At 42.7% G+C, this 27,360-nt stretch overlaps 1 protein-coding gene across 2 annotated transcripts in view; it reads left to right on the top strand.

Annotated features, from left to right (window-relative positions):
* The window catches only part of FAT2 (FAT atypical cadherin 2), an 88,164-nt gene that overhangs the window by 52,669 nt on the left and 8,135 nt on the right, over nt 1-27,360 (top strand). Inside the window, exons 10-20 of one of the 2 annotated variants that reach the window (XM_063120887.1) lie at nt 933-1,129; nt 2,130-2,283; nt 3,835-4,068; nt 5,621-6,010; nt 7,097-7,311; nt 8,071-8,208; nt 9,006-9,149; nt 9,663-9,860; nt 11,298-12,108; nt 13,400-13,545; nt 24,531-24,972. In XM_063120887.1, the coding sequence (XP_062976957.1) occupies nt 933-1,129; nt 2,130-2,283; nt 3,835-4,068; nt 5,621-6,010; nt 7,097-7,311; nt 8,071-8,208; nt 9,006-9,149; nt 9,663-9,860; nt 11,298-12,108; nt 13,400-13,545; nt 24,531-24,972 (3,069 nt within the window). Of the gene's footprint in view, nt 1-932; nt 1,130-2,129; nt 2,284-3,834; nt 4,069-5,620; nt 6,011-7,096; nt 7,312-8,070; nt 8,209-9,005; nt 9,150-9,662; nt 9,861-10,614; nt 10,804-11,297; nt 12,109-13,399; nt 13,546-24,530; nt 24,973-27,360 lie in introns of those variants that run through there. The other variant, XM_063120888.1, reaches the window with a different exon arrangement.

Raw genomic sequence — 27,360 nt, 5'->3', positions numbered from 1 at the left:
TCTAGATGAAGTCATCTTAATGTAATGTTTTCTTTTGTTACTTCCAGAAGCAAGCAAATGCTTTAGTTTTCTTACCACGGAGGTGGGCAGGCCCCCTTCCCTCCAATCACCTAGCATTTGGTGGTCTCCCACCTTTTGTGCAGTGTTTTCTCCGATCTACAAGGGAGAAGTGTCTCTCTTAAGGCTTTGGCCATAGCTAGATGGGGCGATATCCCAGTGTTCGCCCCAGGATTATTATTGTGCGTCCACATGACACACAGGGCATCCCGGGAGCAGGGAGGGATGATCCCTCCCTTGGCCTTGGATATTGCCCTACAGTTATAGCCCACTTTTTCCACGGTCTTGGGATGATCCCAAGATCGCGGAACGTGTGGCCCATCATTGTGGTATGTCCTGGCTCCTCACGAGTAACCACAAGGAGCCAGGCACAGGGCACAGAGCTCCTCAGGAGCTCTGTGCCCATCAGGGGTGGGGTGGGGTGAGGTGAGTGGGGAAATTAGTTTTTTTTTTAAAAAAATACTTACAATTTGTGCACAAGCGCTCGTGCGCTCCATCCTCTTTAACAAAAAATCAAAATGGCGGGCGCAATGTCGCACGCTGCATGTGAACCAAGGTGCCGATCTTAAAATCATAAAATTGCGAGATCGCCTCCCTCTGACCCCCCTCATCTAGTTTTAAGCTACAATATGCTGGTATTAGTTCTTTTTGCCCCACCCCTTAGCCCCCAGCTACCACTGGAATGGGCCCCACCCCAAGAGCTTCTCCAACATGGAATTCTGCCTTCGGACCAAAACAGTGTCCCTATCCTACATGGCAATTTGGATGGGGGTGAATGGCACTAAGAAGATTTCCTTACCTTTCCTTACCTCTCCCTGAAATTCTTTCATTTTTTCACCCTGTATTTCATAACTATGCTTTCTTTGCCTTAACAGAAGGAGATATTCTGGGACAGTTTAGTGTTGACGAGGTTGATGGAGAATGGAGGGTTTTTTCCAGGAAGCTTCTGAACAGGGAAGACACAGAAAAATATCTGCTCAAAGTCATGGTATCTGATGGAAAGTTCCAAGCAGCAACAGAAGTGGAGATTTCAGTCCTTGATGTCAATGATAACAGCCCTGAGTGCAAGCAGGTGATTGTGTGTGCCTCTAAAGCTGTGTCTCTTCATCCAAACACACACACACACACACACACACACTACAAGCTGGTGTCTTCACTGTATGGCAATCACTTGAGCAATGACTTGCCTGCAATGTCGAATCATTCCACATCTCTTGTTTGGGAGGTCTCATGAAGTGTGTCCTGTTCTTCTGACTCGCTACAGCATTGGAGTAACGGGAAGGAACAATGCATAGTAGTCCAATGTCTGCAATAATGAAGAATAGCTAACAGAGGTGAAATGCTCTGTAAAAGTCATGGTCTTCTTATTGCTTTGATGGTTCTGGTCACTGGATGTGTATAATGATAACTATGGCCACACCTCAGCATAATTAAGCATACATGCATGGTAGTGGTATCTGAAGAGGAGGCCTGTTCGGATCACTTAGATTGCTTGAGTCATTAATAGTAATAGCAATACAGGATATTAATTTACTCCCCTAAAGAAGAACTAGGTTGAAAGTCATCCAGTATAATCTAGGTGCTTTGTAATTATTAAATTATGAGGATTGCCTGGCCTTGTTGAATGAACTCTTGTGCACCTTGGGATTTTGTAGCCATCTTTACTGAAAGGCACATGCTATTTCCCTATGGCACACAGTGGTCATGATGGCAGAGGCTGAACTGCGGCTGATTAGAAAGTTTGAGCAATTTACATGGAGCTTGATCATCCAAGCACTTCCTTAGCTACACCTTTGCTATAGGATTAGTGTTGCCAGATACAACATAACTAATCAGACCAGCACATAATCTGGTGGGTCAACTTGTCTTTGGGCAGCAGGATTAGGCTAGATAGTCTTTGGTTCCTGCTAACTCTCCAATTTTATGATTTTGCTGATAATTATTCAATGAATCTTTATTTGGAATTACATCGTTTTTAACAGACCTGGAATGGACCACTTCCACTAGGCATTTTTTGCATATGGAATGACGTCAGTCATTTTGCTTGATAAGATTACTGTTCTTCTTTCCAGACGCCATACAAAGGGAAAGTTTCAGAAGATGCACCTCAAGGATTTTCTGTTTTGAAAGTGTCAGCCACAGATGCTGATGTTGGCAGCAACAGCCAGATTATTTATAGTCTTCATGGATCTGGTGCGGAGGAATTCCGATTGGACTCCCATACAGGTAAGAATGGAATCTATTCGCCTACATGGTGGCTATTTTTGAAGGTGTGTTACTAGTTTTCATATTCATTACTTGCATATCCATTAGAAGTTGGAATCTTGTGCCTGTGTACTATAGAGTAAGCAGAGACTTTACTTCCAAGCAGTTATTTTTCACTTGGATGACCTAGGTTTTGGTGCTTTTCCTGGAAATGGTCCAACAGCTGAATAGTCTTAACATGGAGAAGCTTCTACAAAATGTTCTTTAATATTTCAAATTCAAGGACCAAAGATTTTGAAGCCAAGGTTCTAGTTAATAATTGTTTGTATCTTTTCCCCAAACAATTGAGTTTTGGGTTTGGTTTGGTTTTTGGTTTTTGTAGTTCCACCACATATGGCTTGACTACCATCTGCCTTAGGCTAAAAGCAGTGTCATCAATTGTCTGGGGTAGCCCAATTAAAATTTTAAATTAATTTCACAAGTGAAAGGAACCATCTATAAAGTTACTTTCCCTAAGATTGGTTGCTGCAAAGTAACTTACATACTCCAGAAAATTAATTTTTCACATTCTTTAAGTTGCATCTTCACCACAGCCCTCCCACCCATATTTCAACTTCCAGATTTTCTCCTTTGCTCTCTTCTCTTATTGTTTCTGAATGAATCATTCTGGTGTCAAAAGGGGTTTACATCCTATTGGCTTGTTACAAGCTGCGATTTAAAAATACATCTTGGGCTCATACTTCCACTATTTGCTGGCATGGATATATCCTCACGTTGTACAATTTTGCCATTTCTAAAGAAGTCTTTAATCAACTAAAAGCCATGTTCTGCCAATAAAAAAGCATCCCTCACTGTAAGAGGTTCTGCCATCTTTCCAGCATCTTGTGAAGGAAGACCTTTGTATTCACCCATTCCTTTCCTTTTTGTTGTTGTTGTAATGCTTTTAAAGGCTAAGCTGCTAATCAATCATATTTCTCCACTAGAAAAAAAGGGAATGTTTTTATGGTGCATTTTACTCTTTTTGTTGTATTTTAAATATTGTATTATGTCTTAATTCCATGCTAGACATAATTAGAAAAGGAATTGAAAATAAAAGTGCCAATATCATACTACCATTATACGAATCTGTGGTAAGACTACACTTAGAATACTGTGTACAGATCTGGTCACCACACCTAAAAAAGGATATTGTAGAGTTGGAAAAAGTGAAGAAAAGGGCTATGTAAACTGCCCAGAAAGCTTTGGCTATGGGGTGGTATATAAATGTAAATAATAATAATAATAATAATAATAATAATAATAATAATAATTCTAGCAAAAAAAACTTGTACGCATAAGTCTATCTGCCAATCCAGGAGACAACTGTAGACCAGCAATTATTGAATATTAATTCCAAACTAGGAGGAGGTATAATTTCTTGAACCCAGGGCCAACATTCCCTATACATCATTTTTTCTGGAGACATTTCTTCAAACATTCAGGAAAGCACAGACTAGTCGAATATATCTTGTCCATAAAAGGCTTCACTGATATCCCTGCACCATTTTTCATGTTTTTAATTATTCCCACCAGGGGAGCTGACTACTTTTGCATTACTCGACCGAGAGCGGAAGCCCAAGTACCAGCTTGTGGGCAAGGCAACGGATGGCGGAGGGCGTTTTTGCCAAGTGGACATAACTGTGGACATTGAGGATACGAATGACAATGCTCCGAGGTTCTTTCCCAGCCATTGTGCAGTAGCTGTCTTTGATAATACCACAGTAAAGACACCTGTTGCAGTCGTCTTCGCAAGGGACCTTGATGAAGGTAAGTCAAAATGTGGTGTTTAGAATAAGTTCTATTGCAATCTGGATAAATCTTTTCAGCACCTTAAGAAGGAACGTAGCTTGTGACTGATTTAATTTAACTTTAGAAGCGTCTGGGTTTTTGAGGGTGTTTTGCGATCTAAAGTTGTTGTTTTTAAATGTTTTAAGTGAGTTCAAGATACTTGAGAACACAGGTCACATAGTCAGTGGAGGTAGAAATGGACCATTGTACAGAAGTATTCAAATATGCTCTGAAAATAAACTCTACTAAAATGTGATCATCTAGTGAATTCCAAATTAGGTTTGCTTAGCTCTACTTAGAGAGATTAATGAGAAATGCCATTTCTTCTTTCTGCAGTGGGAAATCTTCTACATTATTTTTATAATTAAAATGTACACATTTTATATAATAAGCAGCAGGAATCACCCCTCCCTGTTCTGCAGACAAAAGCAGTTCTTTCATTAGGAAGACTTAATTGGATACCAACCTTTAGATCTAGACTAACTGTATCACATTATAGGTAAATAATGCAAAGTGGCTTATGTATCTATCCACTGCAGCCCATTGGTTGTTGAAAACAGCTGCCATTCCTACCAATTTCTGATAAGAACTATATATTGTCAGCCTTATTGTCTCATAAATTTGATATACTGTAGCTACTCATTTCTTGAATGTTGAACGTCTAACTTAAATAATTCTGGGCATAACAAGAGATTTGGAAATGAGTACAACATGGATACTTGGAACACACTCCTTCACATAATTGAACAAGCAGACATTTGAATTTTAAGATTGTTTTAAGCATGTCGTCTTTGGAGTTAATTACTATTTTCCAATATATGCTGGCTCTTAAAACATTCCCACCAGAAATGCTCCCTTCACTCTGTTGTTTGTTATTGCTGGTCTTTTATTTCTTACAAAGTTTCCAAGATGCCCAACACTACTGCATGACTGTCTTTATCCAATTTTGTCTAAAATCTAAACAGGCAAAACACCTTGATCCCATATTAAGGAGAAACACCATCCCACCTGTAGAGTAGTTTGCTGCAGATCATTTTTCTCATTTTGATATGTAGGATTTAACCCTGAGGTGATCCAAAGTTATTAACAAATGATATCATCTGGAAAGATTCTCCCTCTTTTTTGATCCTAATTATTTCTTCAAATGCAGGCATGCATCTTAAAATATTCTTTGCCCATTTTTATGCCATGACAATATTTCTAACCTGTATGTACTTGTCAAACTGAACACGGTAACCTTCCCCTCTTCATGTATCTTTATCAAGTAATAACAAAACACCATCCATTCATACGTCAATCGAATTTCCGTCAGTCCAACAAAACAAAATCTCCTAGTTTTTGGCCCAGGTTAAATCTTAAGTCTCTGATTATTGAGACAGGAACTGAGATAGAATCATCGAATCATCGAATAGCAGAGTTGGAAGGGGACCTACAAGGCCATCGAGCTTCCCCTTGGTTGGTTCCATGTATTGAATAACAATCACAAATAAAATGGTCTCTCCTGTAATATTCCTATCTCTTTTTCTCCTAGGTCGTAATGCAGAAATATTCTATTCTCTTGCTGAATCAGCTAATGGCCACTTCTCAATAGAGGAGACAACTGGTGTGATACGTCTGGAGAAACCTCTCAAGGAGTCACAGGCATCTGCCCTGGAGCTGACTGTGTGCGCCACAGACAGGGGTTTACCACATTCCCTCTCTTCCCTTACTACTGTGACAGTCTCAGTGGTAGATTTAAAGGAATATCTGCCAGTGTTCCTGGACACAGAATATGTGGTTGTGGTGCAGGAAGATGTAGCTGTTGGAACAGAGGTTCTGAATCTGTCTTCATTGACAAGGGATAGTGCTAAGGGCACAGAGATTAAGTATGAAATTATGAATGGAAATGATCATGGGAATTTCAGACTCCATCCAAACACGGGTAAGTGGGCTCTTTATCCAGCAGTCAGTGTAGTCCAACATTATGCTCCTTTGTTCTCTTTTATCAAGATTCCTCTGAGCTCTTCAAATTTATTTATTTATTTATTTTATGTATTTATTACATTTCTATACCACCCAATAGCCAGAGCTCTCTGGGCGGTTCACAAAAAGCACTTCTGACTTCTCCTTCACTCATCAAAACTTGCTCTGTTCATTTTTCCTTTCCTGTATTTCATTCCTTTGATCCATTTTTCCACAGATCCCATGTCAAATTCATTGAGGATCTCAGAGGGAGATATATAGATGTAGATATGTTTTCTAATGTTACTGCAATGTGCTCTATGTGGGACTGCCCTTAAAGTTGTTCCAGAGGCTGGAGCTAGTGCAGAATGCAGCAGCTCAGCTGTTGTCAGGAGCTGCCCATTTTCAGCATGTAACTCCTTTGTTGCAGGAACTGCACTGGCTACCTGTTCACTACTGGGCCAGGTTTAAGGTTCTAGTACTAGTATACAAAGCCCTAAACAACTTGGGACCAGGATACCTGAGAGAGCGCCTTCTCCCTCACCAATCTGCTCGGCCACTGAGTTCATCTGAGGCCATGTTCCTGGTGTTTCCACATTGACCTATGGTCCAATTGGAGTCCACCAGGAGAAGAGCCTTCAGTGTGCCCCCCCCCTTCTTATGGAGCTCCCACCCTTTGGAGAACATTGTTTTCGGCACCTCCTGAAAACATTATTCTTCCTAGAAGTTTTCCCAGAATGAGCAGCCATGGTTCAATCTGTACCTTGTTCTTTTGAAATGTAATTTTTAATGATATTTTATTTTATTCTGTTTTTATTCATTTATTCTATTTGTTCACTGCTCTGAAATCTTTGTATACTGTAAATAAATAAATAAATAAAGGTTGTACTCAAAAAATCTACTAGTAAATTTTGATTGATTGGAAATACTGCTTTAGCTGAAACAGTTCATTTGCCTTTGACAGTTTATCTGACCAGTCATCCCCTCAGTTTGGCTGGATCTCTAAGACAGGATGCTCTGTGTGTTCAAAATGTGTCTTATCCTTGTTGTCTCTGTGTATATGTAGGCATCCTATATGTCAATGGAAGTCTGGATTTCGAAGTTAGCCATGAATACTACTTGTCTATCGAGGGTATCAGAAAGGGCTCTACTTCTCTCAGTGACATCACCATGGTTGTGATCAACATCACAGACATAAATGATCATGTGCCAAAGTTCAGCCAAGACCTTTACATTGCTGACATCCGTGAGGATGCTGCTGTTGGTGAAATGGTGCTTGCGGTAAGACATAATGAGAGATTCCAAACGAGAGGTTTGTTCTGTGCTAGTGCAATTAACTGTGTCAGCAGCCTCTGTGAAGTACAATGCTTGCTGTGAAGTACTCTGCTTATCATTAAAACAGGGGTGAGGAAACTATTTCAGCCTGAGGGCCACACTCCATCTATTGGCAAGTCAAGAGGTAGGGCCAAATGTTATCACTACCATTTTAAGCCTACTCAGAAGTAAGCATGACAAGGCTTCTGCATGTCTACCCAGCAGTAAGCAGGAGTGAAACACTCAGCAGTGCTTTCAAATAGCATCCCAAATATCAAGCTTCTGCATATCTACTCACAAGTAAGCAGGTCGCCTACCTGCAAAATGCACCACTCAAACCCTTTGCCTGCAAAATCTTAAACATAAGAACATAAGAAGAGCCCTGCTGGATCAGACCAAGGATCCATCTAGTCCAGCACTCTGTTCACAAAGTGGCCGACCAGCTGTCATGGGGAAACCCACAAGCAGGACATGAGTGCAACAGCACCCTCCTGCCTTGTTGCCCAGCAACTGATATATGTAGGCATGCTGCCTCTCATACTGGATGTGGCATATAGCCATCAGGACCAGTAGCCATTGCTAGCTTTCTCCTCCATGAATTTGTCCAATTCTGCTTTAAATCCTCTTTGTTTTAGTAAGACTCTCTCACAAGTTTCCCAACAGGTAACACTTCTTTCCCATGAAAGGATGTTTGTAATGACAATGCATCCCTTTTTCTCTTGACAGGTTTTAGCGGATGACAAAGATGGGGTCATGAACAACCAGATCACGTATTCTATTGTGGTAGGGAATCCATTGGGCCATTTCATCATCGACCCCAAAGCTGGACAGATCCATATTGCCAAGCACTTGGACAGGGAAGAGGTGAGTGCTAGGATCACTGGGAGTGCAGGTGAAACTGTGAGAGGCTCGATACTGAAAATAAGGCCACTGAGCCACCACAACATAAAGCAGGAAATACCCCCAAACAAGGAGAAATTCATGGTGCCCATCCACCTGACATGTTCTGAATAACAATATAAAATGATAGTCAGGCAGCAAGACCTACTTGCCATTCACTGGGCTTAGAAATCACCCAGACTACATGAATGCTCCTTTGAAGAGGCAGCAAGAACTGCTCTGTAACTGGGAAGGAAGTCTTGATCCGAAATCTATTCATGGTTTCTGGATTTGAGTGTATAAGCTTCATTTGCATCCACTCCATCTTCCCTAACCCCATGTTCTGTGAATCGCAGCCCCTGCTTATAAAACAAGGGTAATGCAGTTTTCTTAATTAAGCATCGCTCTAACCTTTATCTCAGTTGATCGGTTAGATATAGGCATGAAGGACTGTCAGAAAATAAACACTTAGTTCACATTCTCTTCATTATCAGTCCAGCAAAATCCCTTGGGAGGTAACAAAACCTCTGCATTAACAAATGGAATAAGGGCCCTCTGGTCAGAGAGCTCAGAGCATTGATTTACAGCTGCCTGGTTGTCAGGGACTTAAAACTGATTAGGCCTCTTAGTCCTAGTAAAACAGTAGTAAAGGGAATAGTAATAGTAAAATAGTAGTAGGGTAAGAATAAGGAGGCCATAACTGATATTTTACTTAATCCTTACTATTTTGTTTAATTATTGCAACAACCAAGCCCTCTTAGTACATGTGTTATGTTTTCTAGATATCCAGCTACTCTCTGAAAGTCCGAGCCATGGACAATGGACAGGTGGCTCTTTTCAGTGATGCCACTGTGCTCATTCGGGTGTCTGATGTCAACGATAACCCACCCAGGTTCTTTCAGCTCAATTACAGTGTGGCAGTTCAGGTAAAGTGGCCCTTCTGAGGCAACAGCCTTACCCGATTAGGCTTTTGCCAAAGATAATTCTGAAAGTTGCCAATGTTAATCGCTGGGTTGCCTAGAAGCTGAGAGACAACCAATGCTTAATAGCAGTAAGAAATCAGAGGCTGCTGTTTAGCCCTTGAGTTAAACTGCTTTTGCAGATGTCAGCTGCAACATCCACATCTGCTCACTAGATATATATATATATTTACAACATATGTGGACTGTTAAATTAGAGCTTCTGTAAGATTAAATTATGTGAGAGAGAAAAGACTTATGAAAAGCAGAACATTGTGCGATGCCTATTTGTTCTGCACATGCTCATCTCTAACACTTTTGTCTTTGAAATGGCCTTTGGCTGAAATTAACACCTTGAACCGAAAGCTTCTGTTTGATTTTCTTTTTGTTTTGCCTCAGTCATCCCTTGCTCTTCTTGTCCTGCGAGTAAAATTAGCAATTCTGTACCTAGGTAAACCTTTTTCTTTTTTAATATTTCAGGAGAACTCTCCAGTTGGTACCAGTGTCCTGGAGCTGATCATGAGTGACAGAGACTCCCCAGAGAATGGGCCACCATACTCTTTCCACATCACTGAGGGAAATGAAGGAAAGGCATTCCAGATCAGCCGGGATGGAATGTTGGTGACATCATCCATCCTGAACAGAAGAGCAAAAGAGCAATACCTTTTGCAAGTCCAGGTAGATCTATGTTTACAACCATATTACACATTACAAGGAAGAACTCTGACTGGATCTTCTAATATTTTCTTTTCGATGAAATGCTTGTTAATGAATTAGACTTAGGGTGCTTCTGGATGAGGCTTTTATTCTGCAATCACCTTGCCTCAAACACAGAATTTTACAGGGGGGCTCCAGAATGTCGTCCACTTCCATTTGTAACCCTCCCGTGTTTTCCCACTGCTTCCATCTTACCAGGTAAAATCAGTTAAGGAGGAAAAGACAAAATTGCTGCCCAATTCCTCTTGATCTATGGCACAAGGTGCTCTCCATCTAGAAGAACCCTATTTTCCTAGTTCTGCAAAGATCTCTGAGACTTGAAGTGCTACAGTAACATTTGAAAATGAAATCACAGTAGCAAGTCTCCACATAGTTGTATTTGGTATCGCTTCTCTTAATTTACAAAGAGACTAGGGCACAATTTATATATGGCTTTGAGTATCCTCAAAAAACTTATCCATGCAGCATTCCTAACTTCCCAGAGTCTTGTTTAAACCAGGCGGCCCCACTTGTACGTGCAGTGTTAGCACAGCAGGAATCCATAGCCCAGCCAAATATCACATTGGCGTGCTAAAGCTACATGTGCAAGCAAGGCAACCTGGTATAAAGTAGATGCCGGGTGCATGCAATTCCTCACAGGTAAATATTTTCCGGGCATGCCTGGTGTCACCTTTACATCGGTAGCCACGTTTGCTGATGACACCATCTTATTCAGGATGGTGAAAATCCAAGCAAACTACTGGAACTCAAGGTCATAGGATGAAGCTGAATGCTGAGCAATTCGGGACAGACGAAAGAAGGCTCTTCTGCACACAATGCATAATTAGTTTATGGCATTTGCTGCCACAAGATGTGTTGATGGCCAGCAGCTTGGATGGCTTTAAAGTGGGGATCAGACTGATTCATGGAGAAAAAGTCTATCAGTGACGACTAGTCACGATACGGAAATTCCGCGGTCAGTGGCATTATAGTGTCACGACCTCATGACACTATAGGAGGATGTGCATTTCCAAGGATGTGCAGTAGGAGGATGTGCATTTCCAAGGTTCCAAGCAAAGCTTTTCAGAAGTTGAGGCTGAAAGGAGAATTTGGAGCTCACTAACTTTGTTGGGGAACACTGTGCTAAGGTAATCCAGTTCCCCTTTGCAACATGCTCTCTATTCCAGTTCTGGGTCCTCCATGATCAGAAGGTGCTGGCTGTGAAGGTTCCTGAATGTATCTAGATGTGTAGTCAATGGAAACTCACTTCTCTGGGAAGAACGCTGATGTGGAATCAATGAGCAAAAACATGGATTTCTTATCTTGAAGCCGAAATAAGAAAAGCAAGCATACCAGGGACAAGCTGAGTGCAAGTGCTGATGCGGAGTTTGTAACGGTTTGCTTAATTCTCCTCCACAGGTCACAGACAGTGGTATCCCTCCTCTCTCTTCATCTGCATTTGTCAATGTCCAGGTGACGCAGCAAAGCAGATACTCTCCTTCCGCCCTCCCACTGGAGATTTTCATCACTACTAACGAAAGAGCATTCCGAGGAGGGGTGCTTGGCAAAATTCATGCCACAGATCGAGACCCTCATGATACCCTGCTGTACACCTTGGTGTCAGAAGCACCCGAAAAGAAACACTTCTCAGTGGGGGCCACAGATGGGAAGATAATTGTGGGTGATGGTCTCCCGCATGGTCACTATGCTCTGAATGTAACAGTCAGTGATGGGACCTTTGCAGCAACCACCAGTGTCCACATCCATGTGTGGACCTTCACCCAGGAAGCTTTGGATAAGGCTGTGGTGCTCCACTTCCGCCACCTCACCCCTGAGGAATTTATAGGAGACCATTGGCGCAACCTGCAAAGGTTTCTGGGAAGCCTCCTAGAAACTAGGCGGCAGAACATCCACATGGTTAGTTTGCAACCTTCCGGTGCTTCAGATGGCGTGGACCTCCTGCTGGCCATTGGAGAACCTCATCATGCCTTGTATAAGCCCAGTTTCATCGCTAGCAGGATATCTCAGTCAGCTGAAGAGATCGACCAGCGAGTTGGGCTGCAGATGAAGAAGGTGACTCATGTCCCATGCCATGAAGGAGAGTGTAGCCCCCAGCGGGCCTGTAGGGAGACGATCCAGCTTGATCCAGGCATGGTGTTCACCTACAGCACTGCCCGGCTTAGTGTCCTCACTCCCCGGCACAACTTGGAACAAATCTGTTCTTGCAATGGTGAGAAGGACGTTTTATCAATCACCTTCTAATCTCCTGGATAAAAACAATATTCTAGTGTTTCCTACTAGTAATCGCCCCATGGTAAAATGCCCAGTGTGTGTGTGTGTGTATACATACATACATACACAGAGAGAGGGAGAGAGAGAGAAAGATTGGCATCTTAGATGCATCATTGTTGCCTGTACTGTACAGACTAGATGGATACTTGTCTGGTGTGCTGGGGAGAGCTCCCCAGATAGGCCAAGAATTGGGTGCAACCCCCCACCCAAAGTGAATTGCTTTCCCAAAACTCAGAAAATAGGAAATAGCACAAACCTTAGCTGTGCCACACACCCTGTTGATGTCCTGGGAGAGCAGCAGGGTCCAGTCTCACCTCCACCTCTAAGAGCCTCCAAGCTGCTCACTTACCTGCCAGATTGCCTTCTTCTCCCCAGGCCCCACCCCATTTCCCTCTATCCCACACACCTATTGACCTGGGTTGTTGCTCCAGCAGTGGTGAAGCAATAGAGACCGGGACGGAGGTCTCTTTGCCCCTCCCGCTCTGACATGCTGCTACAACTGTGTGTCAATGGGGAATGCAGTTTTCCCAGTGCTATTGACAGAGATTTGATTCGTATCCAAGACAGTGGGAAAACACTGAGGCAAGCATGACAAGCTACTCCCTGTCTGAAGCCCTTCTGTCATGAGAACTGCAAGGCCTGTGCTGTAGGACTGGTGTCTCTGTGCATCTTTTTCAAAGCGCATTGGTGTAGTTGTGCCCTAGGGAAGAAGAGCTGGTGTAGTATAGTGCCCGAAGAGGCTGAGCAATGAATCAGGAAGTCCCCAGTTCAAATGTTGCCTTTGCCATGAACTCATTAGGTGGCCTTAGGCAAGCCGCTTTCTCAGCCTCAGCCACCCCAGCATCTGTAACACGGGCAGAATAAGCCATCCTGGGCTCTTTGTGATGTAGGCTGGGATATAAACCAAATAAATAAATCTGATTTGCCTTATAGGATTGTTAGAAGGCAGGGGTAGGCAATTGATGGGCCCCCAGATGTTGGACTACAGCTTCTATCTTCCCTGGCCATTGACTCTGCTGGCTGGAGCTAATGGGAGTTTGAGTCTAGCAACATCTGGAAAGCAACACACACACACATCCCAGTTGTACGGGTTACAATTAAGTAATGCATGTTTAGCACTTTGAAGACTTGAAAACGCCATACGCTACGATAAGTCAGCACATGCCTGGAGGAGCCCTGTATGCCACCGTTCTGTTTCACAGCATGGCCGTCTTTGCTTACCTTTCCAGGCACAGCTCTGCGGTTCAGCGGACACAGCTACCTCTGGTATCACCACCAAGGCAAAAGGGACTGGCAAATGCAGTTCCATTTGCAAACCCATCAGCTCCATGCCGTACTGCTCACGACCAATGGAAGCAATAGTGCTGTTCTGCAGGTAGGATTCTTAAGTGCTTATATTGCCACCACCACCACCACCCTCATCCCAATCAGCTATTCCTTGACTAGCAAGAGAACCACTACTCAAAGAAGTACACACAATGCCTGCCACCCAATCACTCCCATCACCCACCTCAAATATAGAGTGCCTACAGATATGTTGGTGTCCATTTTGCTAAAAACAGCAGCAGCCACAATAGCGGTTTCTGCACAATGCTGTATTTGAATGTATTTTTTTGTAAAAAATGTAGACATATTTTTTTTTCTGATATTGTGAGCGATATATAAGCCTGCTAAATAAATAAGCAAGCAAGCAAACAGGGCAAGCTCTTCTCATCCCAACCACCCAGGAAAGAACATTCATCAATCTTGGCTGGCTGCCATCATTATCTCAGTACTTATCTGTGTCTTACAAGTAGGGATGTGCTGGAATAAAGTGTCATGAACCATGCGACTGACCCGGAGGAACGCATAGTAGGTCAAAACAGATGTGGTGCAGCAGAATATTTCATGTATTTATTCATTTAAGCTGCAGCTGTGCCGATTGACATCCCAAGCTTTCAAAACGGTTTGCATAAAAACACATACAATGCAATATAAAGACTCGCAGGAAAACAGTATGAAATAATAAATAGGTTTAAAATATTACAACCAAAGCAGTAAATCAGAGTATTGTTCGTGATCAGTTACAAGTCAGGGGAAGCCTCAGTGAACAAATGTGTTTTCAAGAGGCGCTTGAAGCTCCCTACAGTCTGCACCTCTTGAAGCAAACGTGAGAGAGTGTCCCAGAAGGTGGCTGCCACTCATTGCCTTTCACTACTCGGCCACGTTATTTTTGTTCTGGCAGGCATGTGACCTGCCTGGTTGAGGGTTGTTTTTTCCCCCAGGTTAGCCCTTATTTCAATGGCATCTATCTGCTTTAATGATTTTAAATTATTATTGGTTGTTATTATTGGTTGTTTTTGTTTTTAAAATTTGCAAGCTGCATCATGAGAAGGCTGGGAAATAAATACTCCAGATGAATTGATCAGTCAAGCTGGAATGTGCCAGGAAAGTTCAGGTTTTCTGCCCAGCCTCACTATACCTGGTCACGTTGCTGTCAAAGAGGGCTGTGCCCTCCTTGCAGTATATCGTCTTCATGCGCTGCTGGGATTTCAACACCACACTCTCCTTTCAGTGAAGAAGAACATGCTGTGACAGGCGTGTGGCGAGATCTACTGACTGTCCTGTGATGACACATGGAGGGAGAAAGCAATCACCGGGTTGACTTACACCCGTCTAAGGCTTAGGAGCTCTTTGTGTGGAGACAAAGAGTCAAAGCACTGAGCTAATTAAAGCTTTTCTGGGAAGCTGAGGACAGTTTGAAATGACTATGCAAAGTTAATTAATTTTGTAATTACAATTTAGACTCTTTGCACAGTAAGCATATGCTAAGAATATTCTCTTGTGGTTGCTGTTTGTTGACTTTTCATTTCTCCTCGTCGTTCCCTATGTCTCGTCTTTTTGGTTGAGGTGGCTTGCCGGTGAGGCTCTCATTGTGCAATTGCCCTGACTGGGTCATGGAATTTTACAGGGAGTCCAGATGACCCCATCTTTATTTTGCAACCCTTCCATGTTCCCCCCCAACACACACACACACACACACACATTCCAGCCTTCCCCAACCTGATGCCCTCCAGCAGCCCTGCTGGCCTGGGGCTGCTGGGAGTTAAAGCCCAACACATCTGGAGGGTGCCAGGTTGGGGAAGGCTGGCATAGTCCAGTCTTACCAGAACACACACACACACACACCGTTAAGATTGAATCTACCTTTCAGTTGGTAGTGCATGAAGGCCTCTGCCTTGAAGCACCCTGAAACTCTTGGCTGGCAGGTACTTTATTTATTATGGGATGGAATTCCCAACATTGCTCAGTGCTGGTCTAACTTGCTTCTCATTCTGAAGCCAGAGTAAACATTCCTGTTACCTTGGTGGCATAGGAGACGAGAGCCATGCTTGGCTCTCCAGCACTAGAGGCTTTCAAAGGGCTGGTTTTGGTATGAAGGGTGCAACTGCAACAAAGAGGTGATAACCTTAACCTAACACAGTATAAATGAAAACAAGGAAGTTAAGGAAACTGGTAAAAAAATGCAATTTTATATACTAAAATATAATGTTTAAAATAACATACACAGAGCATTTCACAAGTACAATAATACAACAAGACCATCAGAATGCTAGACAGAAAATGCTCAGTAAACTTGATCCATTTGGCTAGACACGTTTCGACCCTTGGTCTTCCTCAATGGCCAGTTTGCCAAGCTGATTAGTACCGTGGGCTATTTTCTCCCAGGGCTGACTTAAAAATTCCAAAAACTAAACAAAATTAGATGTCACTCCCCACAATATACGTTATGAGTCCTTCATCTCTTTTTGTTCATCAGATCCGACACTCCCTGCCCCTCCTGGACAAAGGGATCAAGCTTACTGAGCATTTTCTGTCTAGCATTCTGATTGTCTTGTATTATTGTACTTGTGAAATGCTCTGTGTATGTTATTTTTAATATTATATTTTAGTATATAAAATTGCATTTTTTACCTGTTTCCTTAATTTCCTTGTTGAGGCTCAGACCTTGTAGTTAGTCATCTGGGCAGATTATTTGTCCTTTGCCATACCTCTCATGGCAGCCATTTTGTGGTAATGCCCAGGAGAATTTCTCAAATCCCCACACCCCAAAAAGATTGACTACCCTACTTCAACCCAATCACAGCTCTAATCTAATCCACAACCTGCAGGCTGATTTTATGGAAGCCTTGAACATTACATTACCTCTTGACCTCCAAATCAAGGAGAACATCTAATGTTCTCAAAGATGGCTGAGGCAATCTTTACTCAGACTAGGAAGGTCCCAGTCAAGAAAGCTGAGGTCAAACCCATTGGTCATCATATATAGTTGGAAAATGTGGTATGTCAAGCAATGAAGATTTAAACAAACTACACTTTAATTGAGCTCAAAAGTCTTTTCAAGGTCATTTTACATGACTTATTCTCATGAACAACTCATGTGAATGTTGACAGATTAGGAAGAGGGAGAAGGAGACCCAGTCAAGCACAAACATGTGAACTTCTAAGTTTATGTTTCCCTTGATGAGTTTCATCACTCAAGACTTCTTGCCAGAAGCAGGAACATCTTAATCTGATATCATCCTTTTTTGGCTGTACTTTGGAATCTATGTGTAATTCAAAGGTGTAAGCATCACTACTGGCTTGGCAACAGAAGGGGAGCATCACCCTCCAGATACATCCTCCTCCTCCTCCTCCTTCTTCTTCTTCTTCTGATCCCACATTGATATTAATGAAACCTGATGGAGAAATGAGAGCTTGTAATTTGTTGGCTTCAGAATTTTTAATATTTCTGAGCTCAGTCTAATTGAGCAATGTGGTCATTTAGAAAAACTGTCAATCCCCTAAAATCGAGCAAACAAATAAGTAAAAGAAGTACATTTAGGCTGCAATCCTATACTTTCTTGCTTGGAAGTAATCCCCATGTAATTTAATGGGATTTACTTCTCAATTGACTGTTAGTAGATAAACTAATTTTGAATTACCTTTTAATCCCATGCCCCAATTGTTTGCTTATTTAATCAACTAATTTATCCATTTAAATATTTTATTGCACAATCCATCCAAAGCTAAGCACATTTAAATCCCACTGATTTCAATAGGAAAACTAAGCACTCTTCACCATCAAAATCAAATGTATTTAATAGTGCTTAACTTTGGCTGAATTGTGTCTTTAATGTTTGTTTTTTCTTTCACCCCTTACAATGGACTTAGTAGCTCCAACATCTAATAAAGGACCTTTCATCAACAGTTGTTTAGTAAATATGTAAAAGATTTGTTATGGTATTTTATGGATATTCCTATTTCTTCCAGTTTGTGATAAAACACGGCTTATAAAACAGGGCAAATATACAAAAAAAATCAAGTTATAAATATCTGTAAAACAACAGAAATACAAAGCCAACAATAGAATTCCTTAGTCGAGAATGAATTTGAGAAGAATAGGATTTCCAGCAAAGATCCTTCTGCAGCCCTCTACAAATTTCTGTTGCTGGGTGGGCCTATTCGGGAAAGGGGAGCACATATCAGTGGTAGAGCATGTGCTTGCATGTAGAAGGCTCCTGGTTCAATCCCTGGCATCTCCAGTTTGAAGGATTCGATCAAAGTTGATGTGCAAGGCCTTTCTCTGCCTAAGACCTTGGAGAGAGTGCCACTGTCAGCCAGAGCAAACAATACTGAGCTAGTTAGATAAACAGTCAGACCTTGGTGTAAGGCAGTTTCCGATATTCCTAAGGGGAGAGGTGTTCCCTATGTTAAAAGGGAAACTATAATGATCATGGGGCTGGAGCAACTCCTCTATGAACAAAGGTTAAAATGTCTGGGACTAATTAGCTTAGGGGTTGGGGAAGGTGAGTGAGGGGAGATGGTGTGGAGAAAGTGGATAGGGAGACATTTTTCTCCCTCTCTCAAAATACTAGGGTCATCCCATGAAGCTGATTGGTGGGAGAGATAAAAGGTTAACTTTTGTAAACCGCCCACAGAGCTTCGGCTATGGGCCGGTATATAAATGTAATAAAATAAATAAAGAAGTTCTTCTTCACACAGTGCGTAGTTTAACTATGGAATTCAATACCACAAGATGTGGTGATGGCCACCAATTTGGATAGCTTTAAAAGGGGGTTGGGTAAATTTTTGAAGGAGAAGGCTATCAATGGCTACCAGTCCTGGTGGCTATATGCCACCTCCAGGATCAGAGGCAGTCTGCCTATATACACCAGTTGCTGGGGAGCATGGGCTGGAAAGTTCTGTTGCACTTGTGTCCTGCTTGTGGGTTTGCTTTGGGCAGCTGGCTAGCTCCTGTGTGAACAGAATGCAGGACTAGATGGACCCTGGGTCTGATCCAGCACGGTTCTTCTTATGTCATGTTAGGCCCTCTCTGTATAGGGGTTTGTAACCAAAGAAGCTTCAGTTGAGCACAGAAGCCAGCCAACAAGCAGTGCAGTACAGCAAGTTTAGGATTGGCCTAAACGTTTTTATTCATCCAGCTCCCATTAAGGGATGGGCTGCTAGGATTCCACATTTAGCATCAGCTGTAACTTACAAATAGTTTTAAGCATATCCAGGATGACATGCCAAACAGAGTTTTAGACATAGCACAGCAAATACAAAACCAACTATTAATAGATTCTTCTGTGATAACTTCTTCCAGCCTTTTTCCTGGAGTCATGTCGCCTGGGCTCACTGTCATTCTTTCTTTTTAAGCTGTCTAGGGGTGCAGTCCGGCACAGTGATCTTAATTCCCACTGAAGTCAATCTGCAAGTTTACAGACTGTGTGCAAGTCTGAGGATTTTAATTTCCATGTTGCTTCTATTCCCCCTTCTCTGTCCTTTCACCTCTTCTTTCTGTTTATTGCAAAAATTCTGAAATAGAACCTAATGATGAACACAGTGATACAGCTGAGGAGGTTTGTTGTCACTTTCTCATAGTAGGTTCACAAGAGCTGAGTCTTATTCCATACATTTGTACAATACTGGTGCTTATGATACATTCTTGCCAAGGCTTCCCACCTTCCGGTTATAAAAGGTTCCACAAATCTCTCATGACCACTTGGTAATATACATGCATTTGTTGATCCATAGTCGATTGCTATGTATCCTGTGCCTTTCATGGGCTCCCTTCAGAGGATTTTTCCAGAGCTGTTGCATGCATTGGATTGATTTTTCCAAATAGGCTGTATTCACCTAGTAGCACCTGTTCTGTGAGCAATAGATTATTCTAGAGAAGTAAGCTACCTAATTTCCCTGGGTTGGATCCAGATCCGCCATTGTGCCAATGGAAGGAGGCCACTCATGGAATGAGACTTCCACCGCCTCTCCTCCAGCCTCCCACACCTCCTAACCATCTGGATCAGATTTGGAGGCTGTGCAGGAGGGCTGCGGGAGGAAGGAGAGGATACGGAAGTGCTATTTTGCAAGCGGTTTCCTTCCATTGGTGAAATGACGGATCTGGATCCAACACCTCAACTGAGATGCTTTTTTCCAAAGATAATCACCCTCATTTCACCAAACTCAACATAATGATTTGATTTATACCAAATTCCAGTAAACTGAGTCCTTATTCATGCTGCCTGATTTCTGTAGAGAGAATGTCCTTAGGAATTACAGGGAAAGAAACAGGATTTTTTTTCTTGAGATTTATATAAAAGCTCCGTCACACCTTGGAAGAAACGCTGGCTACCATCGCTTCTCTGTGGACACTCAGTTACTTCCTGTTTTCAAACAGGAAGTACACAAGGTGCACAAGGGCCATTCAGTCCCTCATTGTGAACATGCTGGTTCTCCCACACACAGCAAGAGAGAGCAGCAACTTTGGTTTAATTTTTTGGGGGGTAATTTTTCTGGTTTTTCTTGCGGCGCAAGGAAGACTAGAAGGGGCGTAAGGCGAGAGAGAGGCAGACGACGTCATGTGAGCTACCTCCGAGGAATCCGTGAGTGCCCAGTAACGAGCGTGCAATAAAACGCTCGTCAGATGGAGCATCGTCTGCAATTCCATGCTCGCCCCCCCCCCACTGCTACTGCTGCTCAGTTTTTCACTATACAGCAGCAGTCGTCAGGGTAAATCTTGGGCAACCAAATGTTTGCCACCACCCTTCTGACACAATGAAGAAGACCTTTGCGGTTTTCTACTCAGAAGCTCTGGGATCCCATTGTTTTTCTCAAGAGCCCACTGATGAGATCCCACTTAAGCTCATGGATATATAAACAAGCTTTTCTGTTTCCATCCTGTTGGAAAATAGCTGACTGTTACAGCAAGAGTTTTTCTCTGCCACTATTTGTCCCCTGCTGGCTCTCCCAGTGCAAAACTGTCAGCTGCCTTTCCCTGTTTGGATTCTGTCAACAGTCCTGAGTGCCAACAAAGGAGCAGTTCCAGCATAGGCAGCAGCATCCACACCAAAAACAAGAGGGTGAGAACAGAGCCATTGCTAAGATTGTACCATCATTTGGCAGGGAAGGATTTGCTAGAGCCCAGCAGTCAAGAGATGTCTTGAATGTCCGTGTTCCGTCTTCGTCCAAGATTCGTTGAGAGAGAATGTGGTAGAATATGTAGCTGTACATGGCTTTCAACCAGGACTTGATGAACAGATTACTTACTTCCACCCGCTTACAGATAGGGAAGTGATTAATAATATATTGTTCTTCTCAATGGTTTGCCACTATAAAAAAAAAGATCAGCTCCTGTTGCAATGAATACAACTTGATAGGATATATATATTCATACTCATCTAATAATAATAATAATAATAATATATTTCTTAACTGCCTCTCCGATTGGATCAAGGCGGGAACAACAATAAGCATAAAATACATAAAATACTGATTAAAAACATGGTATATACTGTTTAAAAACATCCTAAAAGCAAGTATGCCACAATATCATTTATTAACGTGCCAGAACATGGAATCACTAAAGAGGACAGAAATTTTGTTCTGGGAGAATCATATGCTGGTCAAAACAATAAACTATCAGCTGTTTTCTATATCACTGCCTTCATAGATATGCTTCTAGACAAGGCTTTTATTGCACCATCACCCTGCTTCATTCCCAGAATTTTACCAAGGGGTCCAGATGTCATAGTCTTCAACTTGTAGCCTCCCATGTTTGCTTCTGCCGTCTTTTTTCTGAACACTTAAAATCTGTTAAGGATACAGAATTGCCGCACAATGCCTTCTAATTCAAAGCACCAGGAGCTGTCCATCTAGAAGCACCCTTAATCTAACCCTTACAAGAATAGGATGGTGCATGCCTTGAGAAGTTGGGATCTGCTAGAATCTAAGTTACGTGAAGGCTTTTCTCAACTGGGGAAAAGTGATAATCTGTAAATATTTTGATGTTTGGTGAGCTTTTTTTATATTGACAAATTATTAAGAATGATTAGTAGCATAGTTACTTTTAATTGAGTATGAATACATGTCCTATCAACCTGCATTGTTTGCAATAGCAGCTAAGAAAATTTGGGCAAGTATCTTGAAGAAAGTTTCAGTGGGTAGCAAAGGTGACTCTCTAATCAGAGTAAAGTTTAATCTAATCTGAGTGATTATGCTTATGTTAAATAATAATAATAATAATAATAATAATAATAATAATAATAATAATGCCCTTCCTCCCAAGTGATCCCAGGGTGGTGCATATTATAAAAATACATAATTTATAAATAATTAAAAACATCAAATTACATAATCAATGCAAACTAAAAAATATTGCAGGACATACTAATGCTTTAAGAGAACATAAGTGCACAATCCTACAGCTTAAATGAGAATTGGAAGCACGGTTGCTCATGTTTAATGCCTTTGTTTTAGACATTTTACCTCTTTTATATTATTTGCAACAGCCTGTGGCTATAAGCAGTAAAGTGGTTTTTTTATCTTACATTTGTTCACTTCCAAATAATCTAAGACCCAGAAACATGGGAGGCAGGTCAGGCTTCTAGCTGGCAGCCATGATGTCCCACACAGGATGTCATAGCACTACATTTCCAGGTCCAGAAGCCACCAGTGAAAACAGATGAAAACAGAAGAGGGAAAGAAAGCTGTCTGGCCAGGTTGTCAAAAAACCCAAAGGGGAAGGCTAAATAAAGTCCTATCAGACTTTATTTTTATTGCAGGTGAATGTACATTGCCAAATACAGTAAAGGCTGGCAATATTTACCAAGGTCATATAATGAAATGAATAATAACTTTATTTAGTAAAAGTTTAAATCCTGACCTTTGAGCTGCCTGATTCAGGAAGGAATCAGTTTCGTTTTACTTCACATAGGACTTGTGCCCTTCAGTTCAGGGACTGGTCTATACAACAATAGATGAAGTAGCATTGGGGTAGAGGAGAAGAAGGGACCTTGAGCAGGAAGGTTCAGATCTTTCAGATTCATTTTAAATGATAGAATTAGTTGGAGTCCAGATGGAAAGCAATAACTTAGAAAGGAAGTGCAAGCTGTTACACTTCGAAAAATTCTTTGAGTAGAATGAGAAGCTTGTAAGCTTATAAACTCTTCAACTGAAACGGGTCTGGAAAACTGTCAGCTTATCGAATTTGCCTCTCAGTACTATTTGGCAGTAACAGTAACAACACTCCAAAGCCGAGGTACCACTGCTTCCAACAGCTACATATTGAAATCAATGCACTAGAACATAACGAGAAACAAACACTTACCTATTTTGATTGCGACCAGTGAATTAGATCCAGATTTAAACTGGATCAACTGCATTAGCAGAAGTAGACTTCCCTGTTTTCTCCTTCGCACAGCAGCCCTTCAAGCCCTCTGGATCCAATCCTATAAAGACAAAGATAAGAGCAGAGGGAAAGCAACCTTGTCCAGGGCTATCCCAAAGGAAGAATAGAACCAAGATCTCCCACTTCATAGACCTTGCCGTGAAGTTTGTCAAGTCTTGAAATCAACACTTCTGATACTTAGGCAGAGCCCGGAGACAGAGGCCATAGCTAGACAGGCAATCCCTGGGATCATTCCTGTGGGTCCACATGACACACAGGGGATCCTGGGATCAGGAAGGAATGATCCCTCCCTTGCCCCGGGATCTCGCCCTACACTTTAGGCCCGTTTTTTCCATGGTCTCGGAATGTGTGGCTGAGTGCTGCAGTTTGTCCCGGTTCCTTGTGAGGAGCCGGGACCCGCGCACGGGGTGCAGAGCTCCTCAGGAGCACTGCGCCCATTGGGTGGGGGGGAGCGGGGAAAAATTTTTTTTTAAAAAAAAACCCTACCTTTTGTGCATGAGCGCTCATGTGCTTGTGCCTCTTTAAAAATAAAAAATGGCGGGTGCAACGCCTCTCCCTCTGAGGTCGTCGCATGCCACGTCTGCCCAGAGGGGTGATCTCGCGATAAAAACATCATGACATCTTCAACCCTAAATCGCGCAATAACAGGTGGGTCTAGCTAAAGCCAAAGTCCCCGAGGCAGCAGGAAAGGTCTAGACTAGATTCAGGGGTGCAGACAGGTGTCAGAACTCACTGTTTTGGGGTGGAGGCAGAGCTCAGCATATAATTTTTAGGCAAGTCCAATGGTGCAACACAGTAGAAGAATTAGGATCCCTACAAGAGTCTTGCATTGTTGAGGAGCTCCTATTAATTTCAGTGGGATTTGTGCAAGAGAATGCCTCAGTGGATTGTGCTTCATGGGCCAGATGTATCAATAACCCAAACTACTTACCTGACTGGGTTGGTCATTTTTGATTTTGTTGAAAATGTATTCTTATATGTAGAACAACCCAATTTAAATAAATCGTTATATAGGCCGAATATTCACAAAAGCTAGATGTTCCTAAATCTAAGGGAAATTAGTGAAACTCAAATGCAAAGTTGATGCTGAAATCAATGGAGTTGAGTGCAGTCTGAGTTTACACTGAGGTCCCATTGAAATCAATGTAAAAAGTTAGTCATGGTTTGTCTCATTGTTTTCAGCTTACATCCAATTGAATTTGATTTAGGTATGCTTAACTTTTGCTGCCTTGTTTCCACTACACTCCTATTTCAACGAAAATTTCCAGACAAGACTTCCATTTGCTTGACTAAGTGGAAAAATACCTGTTGTGAGCTTAAAAATGATGGGTTAGATCCAGAAACAGGCTATTACATGCAGAAGGCTACCGCTTGTGACACTAGACCTCTGCGTCCTCTCCTCCCCTGCCCCCGGTAGCTCCTCATGCATCTTCCAGATCCACCAGAGACCCCTCTGGAGGGGATTTGGTGGGTACATGGGGGCTGCAGTGGGGAGGAAAGTACGCAGAATGTCCCATTCTGCAAGTGTTTGCCTCTCACGTGCAGTAGCCCATTTCTGAATCCAACCTTGTGTGTTTGAACCAGACTTTAAAAGAAAAAGAAAGGAGCATTTTTTAAAAAAATACCTGACTGTTTGATACCTCTTGCAGCTTGTTAATGGAATGCCTCACCTTGGGTACAGATGTCGGAGTGGTTTCACCGGGAACCTTACATCCAGCCATTTTGTGAGCGACAGTACATGGCACTCCATCCTTCTGGAAGTGAAAAGCTATTCCATCCGTTTGCTTGTTGACAGCTTGGGAAATGCCTCTCTAGTGCTGCCTGAGGCCTGTGACATTGCCCATTCCAGGCGCGATCTGCTCATTGGAGGATTTGTGCAACATCATCAGGCACAGCGAGTCACTGATGGTTTCAGAGGTTGCCTGGACGCCGTCACAGTCGACAAAAGAGGCCTGGTGGTTCTGCCCAAGGAGAAGAGGTCCAGAGGAGTCGTTGAAGAGGCAGGCGTTAGGCAGTGCTGCCCTCACACCGGGGTCTGTAGCAGCAACCCCTGCCTCAACGACGGGCTGTGCACTGAGCTGAAAGATGGAGGTGAGTAGCAATAGCCAATGTACAAACTGGGAGGGGAGCAGTTAGAGCTAGAGAAGTAATTTATCATTTTATTTATTTATTATATGCCTATCCCACCATTCTTCCATCATGGAACTCAAGGGGGCTACATGCGGTCCCCAGGGGGTTTCCCCTACAAGTACTTACCAGGCCTGCTTAGTTTCAGCAAGCTGGCTGCTTCATGTGCCTTCAGATCATGCCCTTGGACCATTAGCAAGGAAATTAGTCGTATTTAAGGGAAATAGTAGGAATTCATAGAGCTTCTGCATCAGGGGTGCTGAATCTCAGGCCTGGGGTCCAAGTCTAGCCCTCTGGGGTTCCACAGGAAGCCCCTTCCCCATTTTTTGCCCAACTACTCATTGTTTGGTAGTTTCCCAGCTTTTGCGCAATTCCTTCCTCGTTCCAAAATGTTGAAATGCCTCTCCTAAGGCTCCGTTGCTGGCAGTAAGAGGTTTCAGCTAAACAATGCTGGTATTTTTTTTGGTCCTGCCCCCTTTTGGCCCCGCCCACCATTGGAATGAGGCCCCTGAGAACTTTTCCGAAACTGAATTCGGAGCTCAGACTAAATGAGGTTCTGCACCTCTGTTCTATGTTTATATGCTACACCTGTGAAACATGGGCCTAGTTAAGACCACGGCTTATGAAGCCAGGAATGAATGTAGGCCCAGTGAGCTTCCTGCATGAGTAGGGTGACCGTATGAAAAGGCAGACAGGGCTCCTGTATCTTTAACAGTTGTATGGAAAAGGGAATTTCAGCAGGTGTCATTTGTCTATATGGAGAACCTGGTGAAATTTCCTCTTCATCGCCACAGTTAAAGCTGCAGGTGCCCTGCCCTCTTTTAAATCTGGTCACTCTGGTATAGCTCCTGCAGCTTTAACTGTGGTGATGAAGAGGGAATTTCATCAGGTTCTCCGTATATACAAATGACACCTGCTGAAATTCCTTTTTCTATGCAACTGTTAAAGATACAGGAGCCCTGTCTTCCTTTTCTTATGGTCACCCTATGCATGAGGGAAGAACCTGGATCGCCCTGTTGCAGATTTAACATTCTAATGACTACACACCACTGGCTCATTGTTACATGTTTTTGATAGGAGGCTTTTGCAGGATGCTAAAGACGTTTGTTCAAGATGCCAAGGTACTTCTAAAACTGAAGTAAATTTGACTTTGTTACCGAAGTGATGTAGGCAGAGCTGTTAGACAGAAGGCTAGGGGGTCTCCAGTGTGGCTGCAACCTCTTACCACATTCCACAGGAATTATTGAACCATCAGGACTAGGGAGCACTGCCCTCAGTGGTGCAAAGGGGCTATCCTACCAAATGGCAGCTCCTGATTGGCTAAACACCAGCCTCTCCCTCGCAATGGTTAAAATAAACAACACAAGGGCCAAGGAGTGTGGAAAATGCGAGCTTTGCTGTTTGCTGGCCTTTGCTTCCAAAGGAGAAAGAATGGATGAGGATTTTCCCCCTATGGTCAGTGAAGAAGATTTGGATGACAAGGATGTTTAGGCTGGCAGGATGGGAGGAGCAGAGAATCCCTTTTGGCCTGTGAATATTTTGGAAGGCAAGCAGTGGCACTGGGAAAGGGGCTGACATAAGGAGTTAGGAACTCCAAAGAGTCCAGACTGGGTGGAAGCTCTCAATTAGATGCAGGGGTGATGTTAATGAAGGTATATTGGCAGGTGAGATGAGCAAAGATGGGATGATAAGGGGATTTTTAAGGAGAGTAAACCACTACTTTGGGAGGAGTTAATCCTACAGTCGCCCCCTGTCCCCTAGCAAAATCAGCAGAATTTGTTCACTTCTCTATGAAGAAATATGTGGGTGGCCAGGTGTGACTCTTAATCTCTGAACATACATGCAATCTTTGACCGACTCAAATAATTTCAACTCAGTATCCCATTTTTTTGGAATTGGGGAAAAGAGGAACTACATATAACTTCAAGGTCGAACTCTAGTGCACAACCATCTTTTATCTCTGACTTTTACAAGTTCTGTTTGCTCTCTCTGTTGCTAGGGTCCCCAGAATTGGATCATATTCCAGTCTGATGTGTGTGAGTGGAATTTACATGTGTTACAATTGAGGAAGAAGCCCAACAGCACTAAGTCTTTGTGTGAGATGCTTCTCATCTCACAGAGACAGTTCCTTCCCCTATCCTGGGTTGGGTGGGACTGATGGGTGCATGTGCCTTTGATACCAGTAATGGGAGATGTGTGCTGAGAAACTCTTTGAACCACCTTCTGTAGGCATGTGCATCTTTGTTATTTCTGCCCGAAGCCTGCTGCTGAGTTGCATGCCCTGACAGGTGAGCAGCTAGCAAAAGCTGGGGAGTGCACATCTTCCTTTCCTTCACACCACTGCAAGAAGAT

The sequence above is a fragment of the Elgaria multicarinata genome, chromosome 3 (assembly GCF_023053635.1).
Source record: "Elgaria multicarinata webbii isolate HBS135686 ecotype San Diego chromosome 3, rElgMul1.1.pri, whole genome shotgun sequence".
In the NCBI taxonomy this organism is placed as follows: Eukaryota; Metazoa; Chordata; class Lepidosauria; order Squamata; family Anguidae; genus Elgaria; species Elgaria multicarinata.
Note: the sequence above shows the minus strand (reverse complement) of the source record. Positions and strands in the feature narration are given on the sequence as shown.